At 41.3% G+C, this 20218-nt stretch overlaps 1 protein-coding gene across 3 annotated transcripts in view; it reads left to right on the top strand.

The window, feature by feature from the left end:
* EIF2AK2 (eukaryotic translation initiation factor 2 alpha kinase 2) overlaps positions 1–19025 on the top strand; it is a 38281-nt gene extending 19256 nt beyond the window's left edge. The window contains exons 8-16 of one of the 3 annotated variants that reach the window (XM_080685627.1): positions 50–84; positions 981–1034; positions 2817–2954; positions 6858–6953; positions 8741–8921; positions 11621–11749; positions 15137–15238; positions 17035–17088; positions 17171–19025. In XM_080685627.1, the coding sequence (XP_080541753.1) occupies positions 50–84; positions 981–1034; positions 2817–2954; positions 6858–6953; positions 8741–8921; positions 11621–11749; positions 15137–15238; positions 17035–17088; positions 17171–17293 (912 nt within the window). In that variant the 3' untranslated portion in view covers positions 17294–19025. Of the gene's footprint in view, positions 1–49; positions 85–980; positions 1035–2816; positions 2955–6857; positions 6954–8740; positions 8922–11620; positions 11750–13331; positions 13409–15136; positions 15239–17034; positions 17089–17170 lie in introns of those variants that run through there. The other 2 variants (XM_080685628.1, XM_080685629.1) reach the window with 2 other exon arrangements.
* Positions 19026–20218: the final 1193 nt, after the last annotated feature.

Consider the following 20218-nt stretch of genomic DNA (forward strand, 5'->3'; position numbering starts at 1 on the left):
AGAATTGATTTAATCATTTGAAACAGTTTTTCATTTTCTTTTGTTATAGAGTGGTCTCAGAAAAAGTTGGAAGAATGTGAAGATGTGAGTATCATTATTCATTGAATTTAGTTTGAAATGAAGTTTTCTTTCAGACTTAGTCTGTCAGCCTTACTTATTAACTCAAGTATTTGTAGAGTATTGTACATCCTTGTTGGAGTAGGGTTTAAAAGTAGAGAGCACTGCCCTGGCTGGTATGGCTCAGTTGTTTGAGTGTTGTCCCGTGCACTCAAAGGTAGCTGGTTCGATTCCCAGTCAAGACACCTTCCTGGGTTGCTGGTTCAATCCTTGGTGGGTGCGGGAGGCAGCTGGTTGATGCTTCTCTCTCATGAATGTTTCTCCCTCTCCCTCTCCCTTCCTCATTCTCTCAAATTAATAAAAGACATATTTGAAAAAAGTAGAGAGCATGGTTAAAGATCACAAAAAGCTTGAATGTACAAACAAATCATTTTAAATATGCAGAGAAATTGTTGTATGCACACTCTACACTGTAGACATAAAGGCCTATGGGGATCTTGCTAGAGTAATTGGTTAAGGGAAGTGGGCTTGGTGAGAGATTTTCAAGAGAAGAGCATTATTCTGCAGATAAACAGGTAGAGTAGAAATGGTGTAATGACTCAGGTAAGAAATAAAAAGATAAAATGCTATCAAGTGTTGATTCAAAATATAAAAAATCTGGTAATAAGCTCTGAAGACAGCCCAAGTGCCCATCAGTAGCTGGGTGGATAAAAAAGCAGTGGTGCATTTATGCAGTGGAATACTACACAGCTATAAAAAAGAAGGAACTCTTACTTTTTGCAGCAGCATTATTATGCTGGAGATTATTATGCTAAGTGAAGTGAAGTTAAAAAAAAAGCCTAGTGCATGGCATAAAACTACTCTAAGCAAGTTACATTTGATTTCAATTTTATTTGAATTTTACATTCTTCTCTAATTTTTAGAAATTTGGCAGCTAAATTTGACTCTCCTGTAAACGAGCATACTATGGATGAGAGGTAAGAAAGAACTGTAAAACAGAATTTGCTTAGAGATATGTTTGTTTATTCCACAAAAGCTTCATAAGGAACTGTTGTACATCACGCAGGCTGTATATACCGGTATTTCCATCTGAACAGTTAAACTATTTTGGTACAGTCAGACCCACAGCAGATCATTGTATCTTAGAGAAGTAAAGTTTCAACAAATCTAAATGGAATGTGGTGATGTAGATCTATGTGATGCTTATGTGGGTTTCTCTGAGATCTATGGAAGTTTTTAATATTGAAAGCAAATATTTCTATAAACCAGTGATTCTCTCCACCCCAACCCCGCAAAAAAAAGGTACTCTTGCCAGAATCAGAATAGTACCACTTGAATCTGTTTTTCATTTTCCAGTTTTCACTTTGAAAAAGGGTGTCTCTTGTGGTAGATCATATGTTTGGGTTTAAATAAAAGAGGCCTATTTGCAACAAAAGAACATTGAAAATAAGTTTTAAAATAATAATAAAGAGCCCTAGCTGGTTTGGCTCAGTGGACAAAGCATCAGCCTGCAGACTGAAGAGTCCCCAGTTCGATTCTGGTCAAGGGCACATACCTCGGTTGCAGGCTTCTCCCCAGCCCCGGACCTAGTCAGGGCGCGTTCAGGAGGCCACCAGTCAATGTGTTTCTCCCACATCAATATTTCTCTCTGTCTTTCCCTCTCTCTTCCACTCTCTAAAAATCAATGGAAAAATATCCTCCGGTGAGGATTTTTAAAAAATTTAAAAACTTATAAAGTAAAATTCAATACTAAAACAAACAAATAAAACCCTATAAAGAATCCACATCTATCAAATAACTACCTAATATATAGCTGGCACTGTGCTGGGCATTGGCATTGGGTTTGTAGTAGGAACAAGTAGAACAGCTCTTGCCCTCATAGAGTTTTGTGGGGTTGAAAATTACCTGAAAAAGTCTGTAATCCCAAACTATGGTCAGAGGCCTGAAAGATGAGGCAGCACAGGGAGGTGGAGGCTCACAGGCTCTGTGGGAAGATGAAGATGGTACAGGTGACGTGAGGGTTCAAAGAGCAGAGAGAAGGTTGTGTGCTTGGAATGCAGTGAAACGGGCACTGTGCCAGGGGACAAGCTGGAGAGGAGGCAGAGGCCCCATCACAAGGCCCCATGGAGGCCATTTAAGGATTTTCCGTTTTTTTGCTGAATGCAAAGCTAGGCTGTTGGCTGTTAGGCAATAGAGATAGGTGATCGCACTGGTTGCCGTGTGGATTGTGATTGAAGGGGAGGAGGAGAGGAAGTGGAGAGTCCGGTTAGCAAGGTCCTGCAGGAGCCTGGTGGAAGCTTGGACTGGGGTGAAGATGTCAGACAGGAAAAGTGGGCCGATACCGGTGACACGTTTTAGAAGTAGAATTGGCAGGTCTTCGTGATGGAATTAGGGGTCTACAAGTAGGCTGGCCCCGAGCACCTGCTCATTTCTCTTATGATAGCTTGGTGGTAGCTGTGGAACACAATGTGGTGCTTTTCCCTAAAGTTTTATGCTTGTGAGAAGATTCTTTCTCATGGCTGTTGTACAGCCAGGGGTTGCCTGTGACTCCCAGGGATGATCTGTTGTGTTGAGAGGAGGTGGGGGAGGAACGATCCTTTGTGACTTGTGTTTCTGTGTGAAGTGGGCCCTTCTTATTCAGAAGTGGGGAGGCAAGTTCGTTATATAGTCCATTTCATCAGTGACCGTAAGGGAAAGTGGAGGGGGTGGGGGCCAGCTAGCGTTGGATCTTAGAATAACAGTGGCATTTATCCTTTAAGGTTTATCAAGGATTTTGAAGGAATAAGACATATTGGCTCCGGTGCATATGGCAGTGTTTTCACAGCAAAACACAGACTTGATAGCACGACTTATGTTATTAAACGTGTTAAATACAATGATGACGACGATGAGGATGAGTAAGTAGTAAATGTTTTGTTTCATTTTTTAAAATAAGAAGATACATTGAATTGTACTATTCTTTTTTATGTATCTGTCTTCTTCATGAGTATATTATTTACTTTTTCCCAGTCCTCCTTAAAAATGTTACTCTAGCCCGGCCTGTGTGGCTCAGTTGTAAGTCGACCTATGAACCAGGAGGTCACCGTTCGATTTCTGGTCAGGGCACATGCCCAGGTTGCAGCTAGATCCCCAGTAGGGGGTGTGCAAGAGGCAGACAGTCATTGATGTTTCTATCTCTCTTTCCCTCTCCTTTCCTCTCTGAAATCAATAAAAATATATATATTTTAAAAATGTTATTCTATCATCAGGAGCTTGGCTTACTCACAGCATATTAGACCACTGGGGTCAGACCAGACCTGGGTTCAGCAACCTCGGCACTTGAGTTCTGGCTAAGAAAGAATTCAGAGCCAAGACTCCAACTCTGAGAGAAAATCACAGAGGTGGAAGAAGTAATTCGTAAAAGAAATGGGATTGGGAAACAAGTGATAGAGGCAAAGGAAGGGTCCTTGAAGTTTGGGAATTAGGAAGGTAATGGTGATACGCTGGGGGGATGGGGATGGGGAGGGAGAAGGGAAAGATGCAGGCCTGCTCCTGGGAGGGAGAGCTCACTGAGTCCTCAGTCCTAAGGGTTTTAAGGGTGGAGATTTTAGGGGAGGTCCCTTCTTCTTTAGGGGAAGATCTTAATAGAATATTTAGCAGCTTTCCAGGTGTGTCCTTTCAAGGTCAAGGTCTCCACTGATTGGTTGGTCAGTGCCAATGCAGCTGGTCCTGAGGTCAGCCATGGGACCACTTATTTGGTTTTGCTGCTTTTCTGGGCCTGGAGTTGAAATACAACTGAGGCTTAGATGTTATCTCCTGGGAGGAAAGGTTAGAGGTTCCAAACTGCATGACCAGCAATATGCTAGGGGGAGGAAAGGTCACCCTGGGGGCGAGGTGTCACTCTACAATTGTCCTTTTCTAGGCACCCAAGGCTTTGCCCTCTGGTGACCTTCTGTACCTGGCCCATAGTCCTTGCTCGGCTTAGGTGTGTCTAACTGCCTACCACACTTCTTTTAAGGATGCCTTGATGAAAACGGAAGTTATAGAATCATTTAGCTCAAGGTGACCTTTGAGATTTTCTAGTTTCATCTCCTGACTTGTTTTCTGGCAGTTGTTACTCCATCTAAGTTGGCCAGACTGATCCTTCAGAGACTAGAGAAGGAGGTGGAAAAGGGATATGGAGAGTGGCCTGAGCAAAGGAGAAGCAGGCAGAGTCCGAGGTGCTCTTCGTCCCGATCAAACCTACTTCCTGTCCAGGGACAGTACCTTGGCATTGGAAACACCTTTATGCCTTCTTGGCATCAAAACAAGGCTTTTTCTTTCTTCACCGTTTTGCTTAACAAGAATGGAATATTGTTGTTTCTTCTGTTCAGTAGCAATTTTTTAGTAGAAATACTTAATGATGATCATGGTGCAATATTAGGGGACAATATTAGTGGCTTCATAAATTGGTAGAATACAGTTAAAATATACTTGGAAATAATAATCCAAAGCCATAATAATGTTTATACACTTTGACTTACGGCTTTTCTGTCTGGGAACCTAGTCTAAGGATATTGCCCAAATTAAGGGAAAAATAACTATGTAAGAGGATATAAATACGGTGTTGTTTATAATAGTGAAGAATTAGAAAAAAAAACAAAATATCTAACACTAAAAGAATGATTAAGGATGTTTTGTTTTCTCTCCCTTGATCAGTGGCAATTTTACAGTGATTAAAAATGAGGGTTATATGCTGAAAATATTTACACATATTTTCATACGAAATCATACGATACTGAAAGTAGCTTCAGAATAATACAGGGGAAGATGAGGAAGTGGATAAGAGTACATATGAAATGAACAACTGTTTCATCTGGGTGATGGCTAGGTAGGGGTTCATTATACTATTTGCTCTGTTTTGTTTTTAATATACTTTTGAAATATTACATTAAAAAGTTTATATGCCCTAGCCAGTTTGGCTAAGTGGATGGAGCGTCAGCCCTCGGATTGAAGGGTCCTGGGTTCGATTCTGGTCAAGGGCACATACCTTGGTTGCAGGCTCAATCCTTTGTCCTGGTTGGGGCCGTGTAGGAGGCAACCAATTGATGTGTCTCTCTCACATCAATGTTTCTCTCTTTGTCTCTCACCATCCCTTCCACTCCCTCTAAAAATCAATAGAAAAATATCTTCAGGTGAGAATTAACTAAAACTAAAAATTAAAAATTAAAAAGTTTATACATGCTAGTTATGCGGACTGTAAAACAATAAGGAAAATTGTAAAGATAACATGTGAAAATAGAATAAATATTATCTATACTAATAAAAGGGTAATATTCTAATTAGACAGGATAGACCAGATATCTTCCAGATGTCCTTCCTGACAAAGCCATGGTGGCAGAGGCAGAGGCAGTTAGGGGTGATCAGGCTGGAAGGGGAGAGTGGTTAGGGGCCATCAGGCCATCAGGGGAGAGTGATTAGGGATGATCAGGCCAACAGGATAGAGTGGTTAGGAGCAATCAGGCCAGCAGGGAAGCAGTTAGGGGCATCAGGCAGGCAGACAGAGGTGATTAGGGGCGATCAGGCAGGCAGGCAGAGGTGGTTAGGGGCGATCAGGCAGGCAGGCATAGGGGTTAGGGGCGATCAAGCAGGCAGGCATAGGGGTTAGGGGCGATCAGGCAGGCAGGCAGGCAGAGGGGTTAGGGGAAATCAGGCAGGCAGGCAGAGGGGTTAGGGGCGATCAGGCAGTCAGGCAGGGTGGTTAGGGGTGATCAGGCAGGCAGGCAGGTGAGTGGTTAGGAGCCAGCGGTCCCAGATTGTGAGAGGGATGTCCGACATCCCCCGAGGGATCCTGGATAGGAGAGGGTGCAGGCCGGGCTGAGGGACCCCCAGCCCCATGCATGAATTTTGTGCACCGGGCCTCTAGTCTATAATAATAAAAGTGTAATATGTTAATTAGTCCGGACATCCTTCTGGACGACCTTCTGGATGAAGCTGGGGCTGTAGCCACGGGATCCAGGCAGCCACTGTGGCTACGAGGGAGGGATCCAGGCAGCTGCTGTGGCTGCGAAGGCCTACTCTTACACAAATTTCATGCATCGGGCCTCTAGTACACTATAATTACAAATATATAAAAATATAAAGACAAATGATAAATAACTCCAAGTAATTACTGATTGTGTTAGGACTGTCAATAATGAGTAATTTTTCTTTATTTTTACAAATTGTATGTCATATAAATAATTTTTCAAAATAACGACTGAAATTGCACAATGTCTGCTTATCCTTTCTCATACTTGAGATTTCAGATTTGTTTATTCCATTGAGCATAGCATTGTCTTCACTCCTGACTGCACATCCCTGTAAAGCTCAAAAATGCACAGCAAAGTCTGCATTTTGCTGTCTGGATCCTCTCCTTTGTGTGTCTTTGCCACACACTGGAAATTCCGAATTAGGCTCTTCAAACTGCCCTGGTTACCCACCCATGCTGCCCAAATGGGGTTTGTTTTTGAAACTCCAAGTGACTTTAACACAAGTCTAAATAAGACATAATGTATGAATTAGCTACCCTAAGTATATCATTGGCATTTCAAAGACTGCTGCCAATGATTTTTAAGTTGTCTGATGTTTGGAATGATTTGTCACCACTTTTTCTTCTGTGTTGGGAGTGAAAACGGCTGTGTTTTTTTCTGTATGTTCACTTTTTTTTTTTCGGGGCTCCTGGCCTTCATTCTAAAACTCTGGGCGTGGAAACCATGGCAACTGTTCAAAAAAACGAGGTGTTTTGTTATTGTTATCAGGGATGTATACTGACCCCTTCTATTCCTTGTTTCTTTAACTAGGAAGGTAAAGCGTGAAGTAAAAGTTTTGGCAACGCTTAGTCATCCAAATATTGTTCGCTACTATAACAGTTGGGATGGAAATGATTACATCAAAAGGTAACTAAAAAAGAAATTCTCATAGATGTAATAAGATGGAGGAAACTGTCATTGGCTATATGTGGGCCATTAACACATTTAATAATCACTACAAGGATGAGAAAGGATAAGCAGATACTATCTGAGACACTGTTATATCTCCATTCTGCAGGTAAGGAGACGAAGAATAATCTTTACCTTCCTCCTCTCCTTGCTCTAAACTTGTTTTCAAGCCATTTTTTTCTGTCCTCAGCTGTTTTCAGAACCTCAGGTTTAGCTTTCCTGACTTTGTTGTTTCATAGGTAGACGTGTGCACATGCCCCGACTTCAGTCGAGGCTGGAGAGGCAGTCTTGAGGAGGAAGTTTGAACATGTAGATGCTGCAAATGCTGCAACTGGAGTGTCCCTCCTCAGCTGCCAGCACTTCTCTTTCCCTCTCTCAGGCCCCCCCAGATGCAATCAGGGAGTCTCTTTCACATGCCACAGCACCACTTACGGTGGGGTGGAGAGCAGTGAAAATAACTTTAAGACCGCGAGCTTAAGGTGATAGGGGCACCTCACCTTGCATACTCATGTTTTGTCTCAAGTAAACCACTGCCAAAGGACTGGAGGATGCAAAAGAGCTGGCATCCCTCTTTGGAAGTCACCCAGTGTTTCTTTTTCTTTTTAATTTTATTGTTTATTACAAATAGTACATATATCTCCTTTTTCCCCCCCCATTGACCTTCCCCCAGCCTCCCCTAACCCCTGCCGCATGCCCTCACAAGACACTGGGGCGTGGGATGAGGGCATGCGACACTCAGTGTTTCTTGTGGACGATCCTCTCACTGCAATCCCCAGGCCATTGCGGGCTTGTTCATTCATCATCTCCTGCCACCAGCCCAGTCAATGTATTGAGAACTTTATCACCAGTTTCAGGAGTTCTTGACCGGCAGCACTTGGGACTTCAGCCTTTAGCAAATTCTTGGCTACCCCTTTCTATTTTCTAGCCAACCTATGTTCAAAGAATGTAAGTTAATGCTGAGGCCCACGTATTTCTGAAAAAGAAAACATGGTCGGCAAAATCAGTCCTCCCGGTTTATCTCACAGCAGTTTGTTGGCACTTCTTGTAGAGTACCGGTCCTTGAGCCATTGTTTTATGTTTGTTTTTCCTTTACCTCTCTCCTATTCAGCTGTCATCCCCATGACAGCAAGGACAGTGCCTAACTCATTTCCTCATCTCTAGGTGCCTATTCACAAAACGATGCTCAGTATATTGATGGTGAATTAAAATATTTAAAATTACTTTATATAATAATAAGATTTGGTTTTCTGCAATTCCGTTGTATTAATGTTCCCTTTCCTACCTTTTAGAAAGGTGATCGAGGACCTTCAGCATCAAAGAATGGATAGGCTTATACTTTATAAATTAGCTAAACAAATAACACCCTGGACATCTGGTTTAAATAAAAAATGGTTTATTATATTGTGATTCAAATTTTTTCATTTACTTGGATTTCTGTTTTGAGACACGTTATGTGCTCAGTTAGCTGGAGCGTCATTCCATACACCGAAAGATTGCTGGTTCGATTTCAAGTCAGGGCACATACCCAGGTTGTGGGTTCAGTCCTTGGTGCATATGGTCAATGTTTCTCTCTCACATTGATGTTTCTTTCTCTCTCTCTCTCTCTCCCTTCTCCTCTCTCTGAAATCAATAAGAATATATCCTCGGGTGAGGATAAAAAAGAAGAGAAGGTATAATTTTAAGAAAGAAATGTATTTTTTATAAAGTTATTTTTATTGTTACTTCTCTTTGAATTTCATATCCAGATCATTGACGAAGTGCCTTTTCATCCAAATGGAATTCTGTGAAAAAGGGACATTGGAAGACTGGATTGAGGACAGAAGAGGGGAGAATCCAAACAAAGATCTGTCTTTGGGATTATTTAAGCAAATAGTAACAGGAGTGGATTATATACATTCAGAAGGGTTAATTCATAGAGATCTTAAGGTAAGTGGAAAATTGATCAATGTAATTTAATAATTTAAAAACCCATCTCTTCAAATTTTAGAATTGGTTGACAGTCATGAAGAAATATCTCTGATCCTCTAAAGTGCGAATGGATCTAGAACTTGTCACACGTTTCATTCCCTAGATCCACTTAGAAGACCTCCAGGGCGAGTGAGCTTGTCAAGATCCCGAGCCCTACGGGAAGAAGCCACTCGCTTCTGGTGCTTTCTGGCTGGTAGTCACTCCAGTTGCAAACACTAGTAGCTTTAACATGCTGAACGTTCCGTGCACACGATGATCGTGGCTGGCACAGCCCACTGGCTGCTCTGTCTCGACACCTCCTGCTACTCGGGCTTGTCTGAGTGGCAGAAAGACTCTGGTGACTGTGGCTTTGGGAACATGGTTTCTCCTCTCTCTCAGCCTTTACTCTGAGGGCAGTCGCAGCTGCTAGGTCCAGAGTCTAGAATTTCCTTGGCATTTGGACACCGCTGCCCCGTGATTGGAAAATTGCAGTAATTCAAACCTTGGAACCTGTAGCAAACCTTTGCATTTTCATTTTTTCTGTCTTTCTAGCATCCTACGTGGTCTAGAAGAGCAGTTCCCCCATTTTTCCATCTCATCACAATGAGCGAAGAGAGAGCAGCTTTTCAGTCTCTCCTCCATACTCTGTGCCCTGTGAGGTGCCCACTCTCATCCCAGCTAGTCATGCGGAATCCTGTCGTTGCCCCTTTGCTCACTGCTTGCATGGGACTCTCTTCTGCCTGTCCCCTTTATCCCAGTTCCCTTATGGAGCCTTTCCAGATCACTCCGCTTCAGGCAGAAGCACCTCGTCGATATGCATGGTGGCTATCTGCTACCCACCTATCTAAAGCGTCCAGGAATGAGGAATGAAGCCAGCGTTTCCTTGAGGAAAATAAGCACTTATGTAGATAGCAGTTTGTTGGGCCATTAAATGATATGCATCCTTGGTCTTCCCAGTGGCTGAATGTGTGATGCCTTCATGTTGGAGTCCACCTGGTTCCAGTATCTCTCCTTAACAATAGCTGAAGGTGTTCTTTGAAGTTGGAACATACTAAGGACTATGTTCAAAAAGATACATTTAGAATAGCTATACCTTCACTTTGGAATAAATAATACATAGCGTTACATGAGAAACCAAGCACAATTATCTATTTGTGCAGTAATTTTTAAGAAAATACAGAAGGATGGGTATTAACTCCCATACCCTGAGGGTGGACTAGTGCAGTTCTGACGGGTGCGGACTGGAGTCTGCCTTCTCCTGCACCTCTCTGTATCCCACACTGCCCCTGCCCCAGGTTGTGGACTGATCTTTCCTTGTGTGTGTGTGCAGAGACTGTTTCATACTATTGAGCCTTCTTTCATCTTCTCCAACTGTTCTGGCTTCACTGCTACACTGTCTGCTGTCTCGCATCCGAAATAGGGTGCAAACGAAGGCATGCGCTTTCCTTGGTGACGTCTAGCTAAGTACCAGCTGCAGGTGGCTTTGCCCGAGGATGGTCTTTATCCAGTAAAGCTCCTCTTAGGTGAAGCCTGCCGGTGTTCACCACTTTCTGTTGGAATCTTAAGAACTCAAAGTCACATGGAAAAAACACTTCGGTGCTAGTTATCAGCTTCCAGTTAACTTGGTATGCCTTCAAGGATAGAGGGGGAATGTTGTTGAAGAAGGTGCCAGAGGCCTAGAGAAATTGACGTAGAAGAGGCCCCCCGTGAGAAGTTATGCACAAGATATCCTGCAGCATTACTGGGTAGAGACCCAGTCTGAGAATCTCAAAGTTGGAAGGGATCTTAAGGGCACCTACTTCCATCCCCATAGAATCCTGGTCTCAGATTCGCAACATTTCCACCAAGTGGATGTCCAGTTCTGTCTTGAATACTTCCTGGGATAGGGAACTCTTGGACTCACATTCTTTGAACCCACTATTACTATATTAGGTTACACTATTAGTATATTTAGGTTACACTAAAGCAAATCTTTTGGTTGTTTCCACCCTATAGCCCTGGGTTTACTCATGGGGCCATGCGGTGAATCCGTCTTGCACTTAACAGTTCTTCAGATATTTGAAGGCAGCTCTGCCCCAAGCCTTCTTTGCTGACAGAGAAGTCCCAACTTCCTCAGCAGGCATTTTAAAGACCTGTGATATTTAATTTTCTATTTTGGCCTATATGTGTAAGTTTAAATGCCTTACACAAGGGCGGGCACAAGGAGGTGTACAGTTGTGGGTACACAAAACAGTGTTTATTCTTGTACTATTGTTTATTAACTAGAGGCCCAGTGCACAAATTTGTGCATGGGTGTGGTCCCGAGGCCTGGCTGGCGATCAGAGCCGATTGGGGCCGTCTCACCCAGTCTGGGGGGAGGGAACACGGGAGGTTGGCCGGCTGTGGGAGCACACTGACCACCAGGGGGCAGCTCCTGCATTGAGCATCTTCCCCCGGTGGTCAGTGCGCATCATAGCAACCGGTCAACAGGTCGTTCGGCCGACCGGTTCTAATGGTTGCTTAGGCTTTTATATATGTAGATTATTATTTTCCACGTGAACAACTGTTGTAACCCTACTTTTGCCCACCCCTGTAAGTAAATCTAAAAAATAGCCATTGCTAAATATGATTTGGATATGTGATGCCAGTCTGTCAAAGCGGTACTTATGAATTAAATATTGTTTTTTCTTTTACTGTAGCCAAGTAACATATTTTTAGTAGATACAAAACAAATAAAGATTGGAGACTTTGGACTTGTAACATTCCAGAAATATGATAAACTGCGGACAGAAGAGAGGGGAACTCCATTCTACATGAGCCCAGAACAGGTGTGGTCCCTTTCCTTTCTGTCTCTATGTTCTTTTTATTTCTTTCATTTTAAAGAAATTATAAAAATAATAGACACCACTGATAAAATTAAAATAGTACAGAAGCGTATAGAATAAAAATGGGAAATTCCCCTTAACCTTCCTTTTTACCATTACTTTGCTAACAACAGTTTGTTGTCTATCCTTTTATTTTTTTAAATCTATTTATTATCATTATTTTTTAATCCTTACCTGAGGTTATTTTTGCATCGATTTTTTACCTTCATTGATTTTTAGAGAGAGTGGAAGAGAAAGGGAAAGACAGAAATATTAATGTGAGAGAAACACATTGATTGGCTGCCTCCTGCCCGAGCTCGACCAGGGCTTGGGCCGCGGAGGAGCCTGCAACCCAGGTATGTGCCCTTGACCAGAATCAAACCCGGAACCCTTTGGTCTGCAGGCCGATACTCTCTCCACTGAGCCAAACCGGCTAGGGCCATGGTCGGCAAACTGCGGCTCGCGAGCCACATGCGGCTCTTTGGCCCCTTGAGTGTGGCTCTTCCACAAAATACCACAGCCTGGGCGAGTCTATTTTGAAGAAGTGGCGTTAGAAGAAGTTTAAGTTTAAAAAATTTGGCTCTCAAAAGAAATTTCAATCGTTGTCCTGTTGATATTTGACTCTGTTGTCTGATGAGTTTGCCGACCACTGGGCTAGGGCATGTTGTCTAACCTTTTAGATAATTTTCTGTGAGTTATAAAAATATACAAACACAAATGTATATTTACATAGACTTTTTTACATGAAAATATACATACTTACACTTTTACTGGAATACTACAATGTTCTCTTGTGACCTAATTTTTTTCACTCAATGTATCATAATTTTTCCATCTGACATATAAACATTTAAGTTTTTTGTGGAGTATGAAAGTAGAAGATAATTAAGAGGCTAATTGGCTCCTGGTTTATTAAATACTAGAGGCCCGGTGCATGAATTCAGGGCCAGTTGGGACCAGGCCAGCAGGAGGGAGGGGATGCAGGAGGTTGGCCGGCCTCACCCCCGATGGGGGAGGGGAACTGGGGGTGGGGCCATCAGGGGTCACCGCGGGAGGTTCGGGGGAGCTGATCAGGGCCCCGATTGGGCTGGTTGGCTGCAGCAGTGCGCATCATAACGACCAGTCATTCTGTCCTTCCAGTTGCTTGGCTTTTATGTGTATAGATCTCCTGCATCCTACAATGTCACCCTCAGAATATATTTTTTTTAAATCATTATTGTGCTTTTAGTTTTCTTAGTGATTTTTAAATTTAAAGAATATTTTATTGAAGAATAATTTACATAGCATAAAATGCATAGATCTTTTTTTTTTTTAAATTGATTTCAGAGAGGGAGAGGGAGAGAGAGATAGAAACATCAGTGATGAGAGAGAATCATTGACTGGCTGCTTCCTGCACGCCCCCTACTGGGGTTTGAGCCCGCAGTCCAGGCATGTGCCCTTGATCAGAATCGAACCTGGGACCCTTCAGTCCGCAGGTGTATGCTCTATCCACTGAGCCAAACCAGTTAGGGCAAAATGCACAGATCTTAAATATACATTTTTTTAGTTTTGACAGAAGCATATACCTGTGAAGCCCACAAGCTTATGAAGGAGCAGAATATTTTCCTTACCCAAGACAACGCCCTCACGCTCTTTTCCAGTCAGTCCTCCTCACCGTCCAGAGGCAGCCAGTGCTCTGATTTTTATCACCATTGATTAGTTTTCCTGTTCTTAAGCTTCATATGAATGGAATCATACAGTATGTATTCTTTTGCATTTGATTATTTCACCCAAAGTGATATCTATTGGAGAACCTCTAATTGTTGCTTGTACTAGCAATACTATCCCCTAGTATGAATACAGGCATACCTCAGAGATATTGCAGGTTCAGTTCCAATCACTGTGATAAAGGGAGTATCGCAGTTAAAGCAAGTCACATGAGGTTTTTGGTTTCCCAGTGCATATAAAAATTATTTACACTAGCCGAAACCGGTTTGGCTCGGTGGATAGAGCATCGGCCTGTGGACTGAGAGGTCCCAGGTTCGATTCTGGTCAAGGGCACGTACCTTGGTCGCGGGCACATCCCCAGTGGGAGGTGTGCAGGAGGCAGCTGATCGATGTTTCTCTCTCATCGATGATTCTAACTCTCTATCCCTCTCCCTTCCTCTCTGTAAAAAATCAATAAAATATATTTTTAAAAAAGTTATTTACACTATCTTGTGGCTTGTCCAGTAATAGCACTGTGTCTAAACAACAACAACATATCACATTAATTAAAGAATACTTTGTTGCTAAAATTGCTAACCATCATCTGAGCCCTCAGTGAATTCTAATCTTTTTGCTGGTGGAGGGTCTTGCCTCATGTTGATGGCTGCTGACTGATCAGTGTGGTGGTTGCTGAAGGTTGAAGTGGCTGTGACAATTTCTTAAAATAAGACAACAGTGAAGTTTGCTGCATTGATTAACTTTTCCTTTCACAAATGATTTCTCTGTAGCATGTGAGGCTTTTGATAGCATTTTACTCAAGAGTAGAACAACTTTCAAAATTGAAGTCAGTTCTCTCAAATTCTGCCGCTGCTTTATTCACTAAGTTCATGTAATGTTCTAGGACTTGGTGAGGCAATAATAGGGAAGAGAAAAGAAACCAGAAGACAGCATTTTGCAAATAAATTTGAGTTTATTAGCCTTTTGGGAAAACAGTATCATTTGCTATCCCACATCACAATAAAGTGTTTCTGAATGGATTTCTGATCTAGTTTTTTAAAATGCTATAAAGTGAAATACAATAAAATAAGGTATGCCTGTATACCATAATTTGTTTATCCATTCTCCTGTTGATGGACATTTGAATTGCTTCCAGTTATGGGATATTATGAATAAATCTTCTATGAACATTTGCATGCCAGTTGCTTGCTAGGAACTATTTTAACCGTTTCAGCTGTCCCATCTCATTTAACCCCGCAATCAAACTCTGAGGTCGAAACTATTGTTATTCCATTTGGTGGTTGAGATTGTTCCCATGTTGATGGTTAATTTACAGAGGTGATTCAGCTACTTAGTGACAAAGATTTGAACTTGGGCAGTCAGACTCCACAGATCTTGCTAACAAAAATGTACTGTTATGTAATACTAGAGGCCTGATGCATGAAATTCGTGCAAGGGTCTTGACCCTCACAGCCCTGGCTGTCTTGCGGCCTTGCCCCTGCCCACTGGTCGTTCCAGAAGGTCGTTTCACAGTCCAGTCTAATTAGCATGTTAGCTCTTTATTATATAGGATGCTTTAGTCAAATTAATTTTTTTTTTTTGGCTTCAGAAGGCACAGATGTTTCTATCAGGTGAATAACAAATGTAAATATATTTTGGTCTCTTTAGCTCACTTCAGTAGAATATGGAAATGAAGTGGACATCTTTGCCTTAGGGCTAATTCTCTCAGAGCTTCTTTATATAACTTGCACACGTCAGGAAGCACTTAAGGTAAATAATCTCACTGAAATAATTTATTTATTTGGTATGTTTTTATTGATTTTAGAGAGAAAAGGAGAGATAGAAACACGTCAATGTGAAAGGAACATTGATCGACTGTCTCTTGCACACCCCCTTATCGGGGATTAAACCCACAACCCAGGCATGTGTCCTGACCTGGAATCGAACTGATGGCCTCTTGGTGCATGGGTCGGCACTCAATTCACTGAGCCACACCAGCTGGGCTCACAGAAAGAATTTAGCAACAAAAATTATTGGCCATCGCCCTGGCCGGTGTTCCTCAGGATTTAGAGCATTAGCCTGTGCACCGGAGGGTCGTGGGTTCAATTCCCAGTCCAGGGCATGTACCTGTGTTGCAGGTTTGATCCCCAACCCCCGTCAGGGCACATGCAGGAGGCAACCAATCGATGTGTCTCTCTCACATTTATGTGTGTGTGTGTGTGTCTCTCTCTCTCCTCTGTCTCTCTTCCCCTCCCTCCCTTCCTCCCTCCCTCCTTTTCACTATTTCTGAAAAGCAATGGAAAAAATATCCTGGGGTGAGGATTAAAAAAAAAAAAAATGGCCATCATCTTCAAAGTGCTGCTGTAGACAGTTTATTGCCTCATGTAATGATGGGCCTGAACATATTAGTATTGGCTGCAAATGAAATATGGCTTTTCTCTCCTTCATCTTTGGGCAACTGAAACTTTTTGTTAGAAGTTCTGGTCAAGAGGGTGGGGTAGGTAGACATGCTCACCTCCTCCCACCACTACATCAAAATTACAACTAAATTACAGAACAACCACCCCTGAGGACTAGCTGAACAGAACTTCTCTAACTAAAGATATGAAGGAAAAGCTGTGTTGAGACTGAATATTGAATGTCATATGTAATTGAAAAATTAAAATAAATAAACAAAACAAACCCTTTTTGTTAAAGACTAAAAACGTTGGTGTTTTTTTAATGGTGTATGCATCTCATTAAACCATAGCTCTTTATTCCTATTTGAATCGGTCAGTAAAATTTTGAATGCCTGCTTGGCATAAGACACGGTGCTACGTGCTACGAGGATTATAAAAATGAATAAGCCTTGTTCTCGGGAAGCTACTGTAAGAGAGAGCTGTAAATGTTTTGGGAGAAGGCACGGAGTCTTTGGGAAGCAGCTAGAAGGAGATCGTTCCAGCTGTCGGGATTGAGAGTTATGGGGGCGTTGAAGCTGGGCTCTGAAGGATTGGTTTGGCTTCTAATAGTACAGAATAGAAAGGTGATTCCAGCATGGAGACAGGAATGTGCAGGGTGCGTGTGGGGTCATTAGGCAGAGTCTGATATTTTTATTGGGGTAGATAAGTTACAAGAAAGTGGTGGTTGATGGGGTTGGAAATGTATGTTGGGGCTAAATTAAGGCAAGAATGTGGACTTCGTTTGTGAAGGCGGTGGGGAGCCACTACATGCATTGGGCGACTGGCTATCCTAGGCTGTAGCTCAGGAAAAGGGACGCACCTGGAGTCAACAGCCTTCTCCTCTGTAGAATGGGTAACGAAACAACTACCTGTCGCACAGTGTTCCAAAAGGATGAAGGGAGATGAGGCTTATGATGCTCTTAACACCGCAACATGTGATGTCAAAGATGGCTATTAGATGAGGCGGGGTGGGGGCGGGGAATCCTGCTTGCTTCTTAGCTGAAGAGACTTTCCGAAGATCTGGAAATGTCTCAGATTTAGGGCATCTCAGGCTTCAGTGCTTCCTAAGTTTGTTTTTCCTACCAAGTGAGAAATTTCCTAATGAATATACATATGTCTTATTTTCAGATTTTCCAAGATCTAAGGAAGGGCCATGTCTCGGATATATTTGATGACAAAGAAGTAAGCACTTGAAAGTAATCAGAATTTTATTTTTTTCAATGTTGTTGTTTTTTTTTCATAATGAGTCTTTCTATCATTACAGAAAATTCTCCTACAGAAATTAGTTGCAACTGACCCCAAGATGCGACCTAAAACATCTGAAATACTGAAGACTTTGAAGGAGTGGAATAATGTTCCAGAGAAAAATATGCGAAACACGTATTAGTGCCTTTCTAAAAACGTAGCCTTCTTCTGATGTTCGATTTTCCTGTAATTGTCTAAAATCTGCTAGGGAATATTGATGATATTTACCTGCTATTTTCATTTTTCCCTTAATTTTTTTTAATACATTTGCAGAAAGGTTTACACCTTTTTTTAAAAAATTGATTTTTAGAGCACAACCAGTGTCGCTCAGGGGTTGAGCATTGACCTATGAACCAGGAGGTCACAGTTCCTTTCTAGGTCAGGGCACATGCCCAGGATGTGGGCTCAGTCCCCAGTGGGGGGTGTGCAGGAGGCAACCAATTAATTATTCTCTCTCATCATTGATGTTTTTCTCTCTCTCTCTCTCCCTCTCTCTTCCTCTCTGAAACCAATAAAAATATATTTTAAAAGAAGGCAAATGCTGCTCAGCAGAAACCTCCATCTTTCTAAAAAAAATGATTTTTAGAAGAAAGGAGAGAGAGAGAGAGAGAGAGAGAGAGAGAGAGAGAAACATTATTGAGAGAAATATTGATCAGTTGCCTCCCGCATGTGCCCCGACCAGGGGTCGAACCCTCATCCTGGGTATGTGCCCTGACTGGGAACCGAACCTGCCACCTTTTGGTGTATGGGACAATGCTCCAACCAGCTGAGCCACACTGGCCAGGGCTATACTTTGTAACTTCAAAAACATCTTTGCATTTGACTTTCCCTAGCTCAGCTCCTTATTATGAAGACTGGGAAAAAAATCTCTCAGTTTTTATATCAATTAATGAATTAATTAATAAATATTTTTAAATGTCTGTTTCTAGCAAAAAAAAAAAATAAGCTCTTTCCCTATTTTAAATAGCTAACAAGCCAGTTGGAGAAAAATTGTAACCATAAAAAGATAAATTATATGCAATCACTTTGGAAAACAATTTATCTTCTAATAAAGATAAATGTTTTATATACCAGAAAGCCATCAATTCCATTCCTACATACATGCCTACAAGAATGTTCATAGAAATCTTGTTTATAAAAGTCAAAGGAACAGAAAACAACACTACTGTCCATGAAGAGAAAAGTGGATACATACACTGCATTATATTCACTTTGGAATACTATAGAGCAGTGAAAATGAACAAATGACAGCTAAATGTAATAACATGATACACCTCTCAGGAACAATGTAAGCCACAAAGCACGTTACAGAAAATGTATACAGAATGATTCCATTTATATAAAATTCCAGAACATGCTAAATGATACCATTTGTGTAGGAATCTAAACAAATGTAAACAATAACAAAGGGAAGGAAATGTTGAGAAATATTAAATCTGATAATGGTTCTCTCTGGGCAGGGATGGTAGTGATGTGACTGGGGAAGTGGATTTCAAAGGTATCGCTAACTTTTTTTTTTTCTTAAACTGGATGTTGAGTTTACTAGTGTTTACAATTGTTTACCTTAAATACATTTTGTATCTATTCTAACAAACACTTTAAAGCAGCGGTTGGCAACCGGTGGTCCACGGACCGCTGGTGGCCCGTGAGGTCCGAAAGGTTGGTGACTGCTCTTTAAAGAGATGGTAACTCTGCTGTAAGGCAATAGCTAAGCATAGAAAATAGTTAATTTGCACAGGGCTTACAAGTAATGCTTCAGCTGGGGGTTTGGATGAGGAGAGAGGAGACCAAATGGGCAGTCTGGGCAAGGAGCTTGGCATATTAGATGACATAGACTAATTATGTATTTTCTTTTAAAAAATATTTTTATTGATTTCAGTGAGAAAGGGAGAGGGTGAGAGAGATAGAAATATCAGTGATGAGAGAAAATCATTGATTGGCTGCCTCCTGCACACCCCACACTGGGGATCGAGCCTGCAACCTGGGCATGTGCCCTGACCAGGAATCCAACTGTGACCTCCTGGTTCATGGGTCAATGCTCAACCATTGAGCCACGCCGGCTGGGCAGTATTCAATTTCTTAGGTGTGATAACGATATTGTGGTCATGCAGGAAAATGTCTTATTCTTAGTCAATGTATGAAGGAGTATCTAGGGGTGAAGTGGCATGAAGTTTGCAACTTTCAAATGTTTAGCAAAAACAAATGTGTATATGATGAGAGAGAAAGAAAGCAAATGTTAACAGTTGACCTATTGATAAATCTAGGTTGAGAGTATAGAAGTGTTTTTTGTCATATTCTTTGAACTTTTCTGTAGGTTTGAAATATTTCTGGGAAGGGAGAAATCTTTAAAAAAAAAACACAGTATTATCTGGATATAATGAGTAAGGCTGTACTCAAAAGAAGGCAGCCTTATTTTTACTTCCTCATTTTAATATTTATGTTATCTCTTGGAAGTTTTTATTTGTGAGTATATATTTTCTCAGCCTCAAAATTATAATGAATAAAATATATCCTCTTAATCAGAGGAGGAGAGGGGCAAAGTCCAGAGACCTTATTTGCAAATTATAAAGCATACTTGGAAATTTTGAAAGATATATCTATATATGATATATATAGATAATGCATTCACCTTTTTAAAAAATTTCTTTTGCTGGAGTATTTTAAAACAAATTTAAGGAATTATGTCATCTCACTTGTAAATACTTAAAATGATCTTTAAGAGATAAGATCTTTTTAATGTTAACAAAACTGCAATATCGTCACCCAACAAAATTAATAAGATGTTTTTAATTACTAGTATATCATAATTCAGCATGCATTCAGTTTTCCTGTCTCAAAAGTATCTTTCTACAGGTTGTTTTGATCAGAATTCAACATTGCATTTAGTTGATGTCTCTTTTACTCTCTAACATTTACCCTTGTTTTTAGTTTCTTTCTTCTTGCCATTTATTTGAGGAAGGAACTGGAATATTTATCATAGAATTTACTCCATTCCGGATTTGGCTGATGGTATCCCCCTGGTGTCAAGTTACTTGTAGAAATTTGATTTGATTCTGATTCAAAACTT

Source organism: Plecotus auritus (assembly GCF_963455305.1).
Source record: "Plecotus auritus genome assembly, chromosome: 8".
Taxonomy (NCBI): Eukaryota; Metazoa; Chordata; class Mammalia; order Chiroptera; family Vespertilionidae; genus Plecotus; species Plecotus auritus.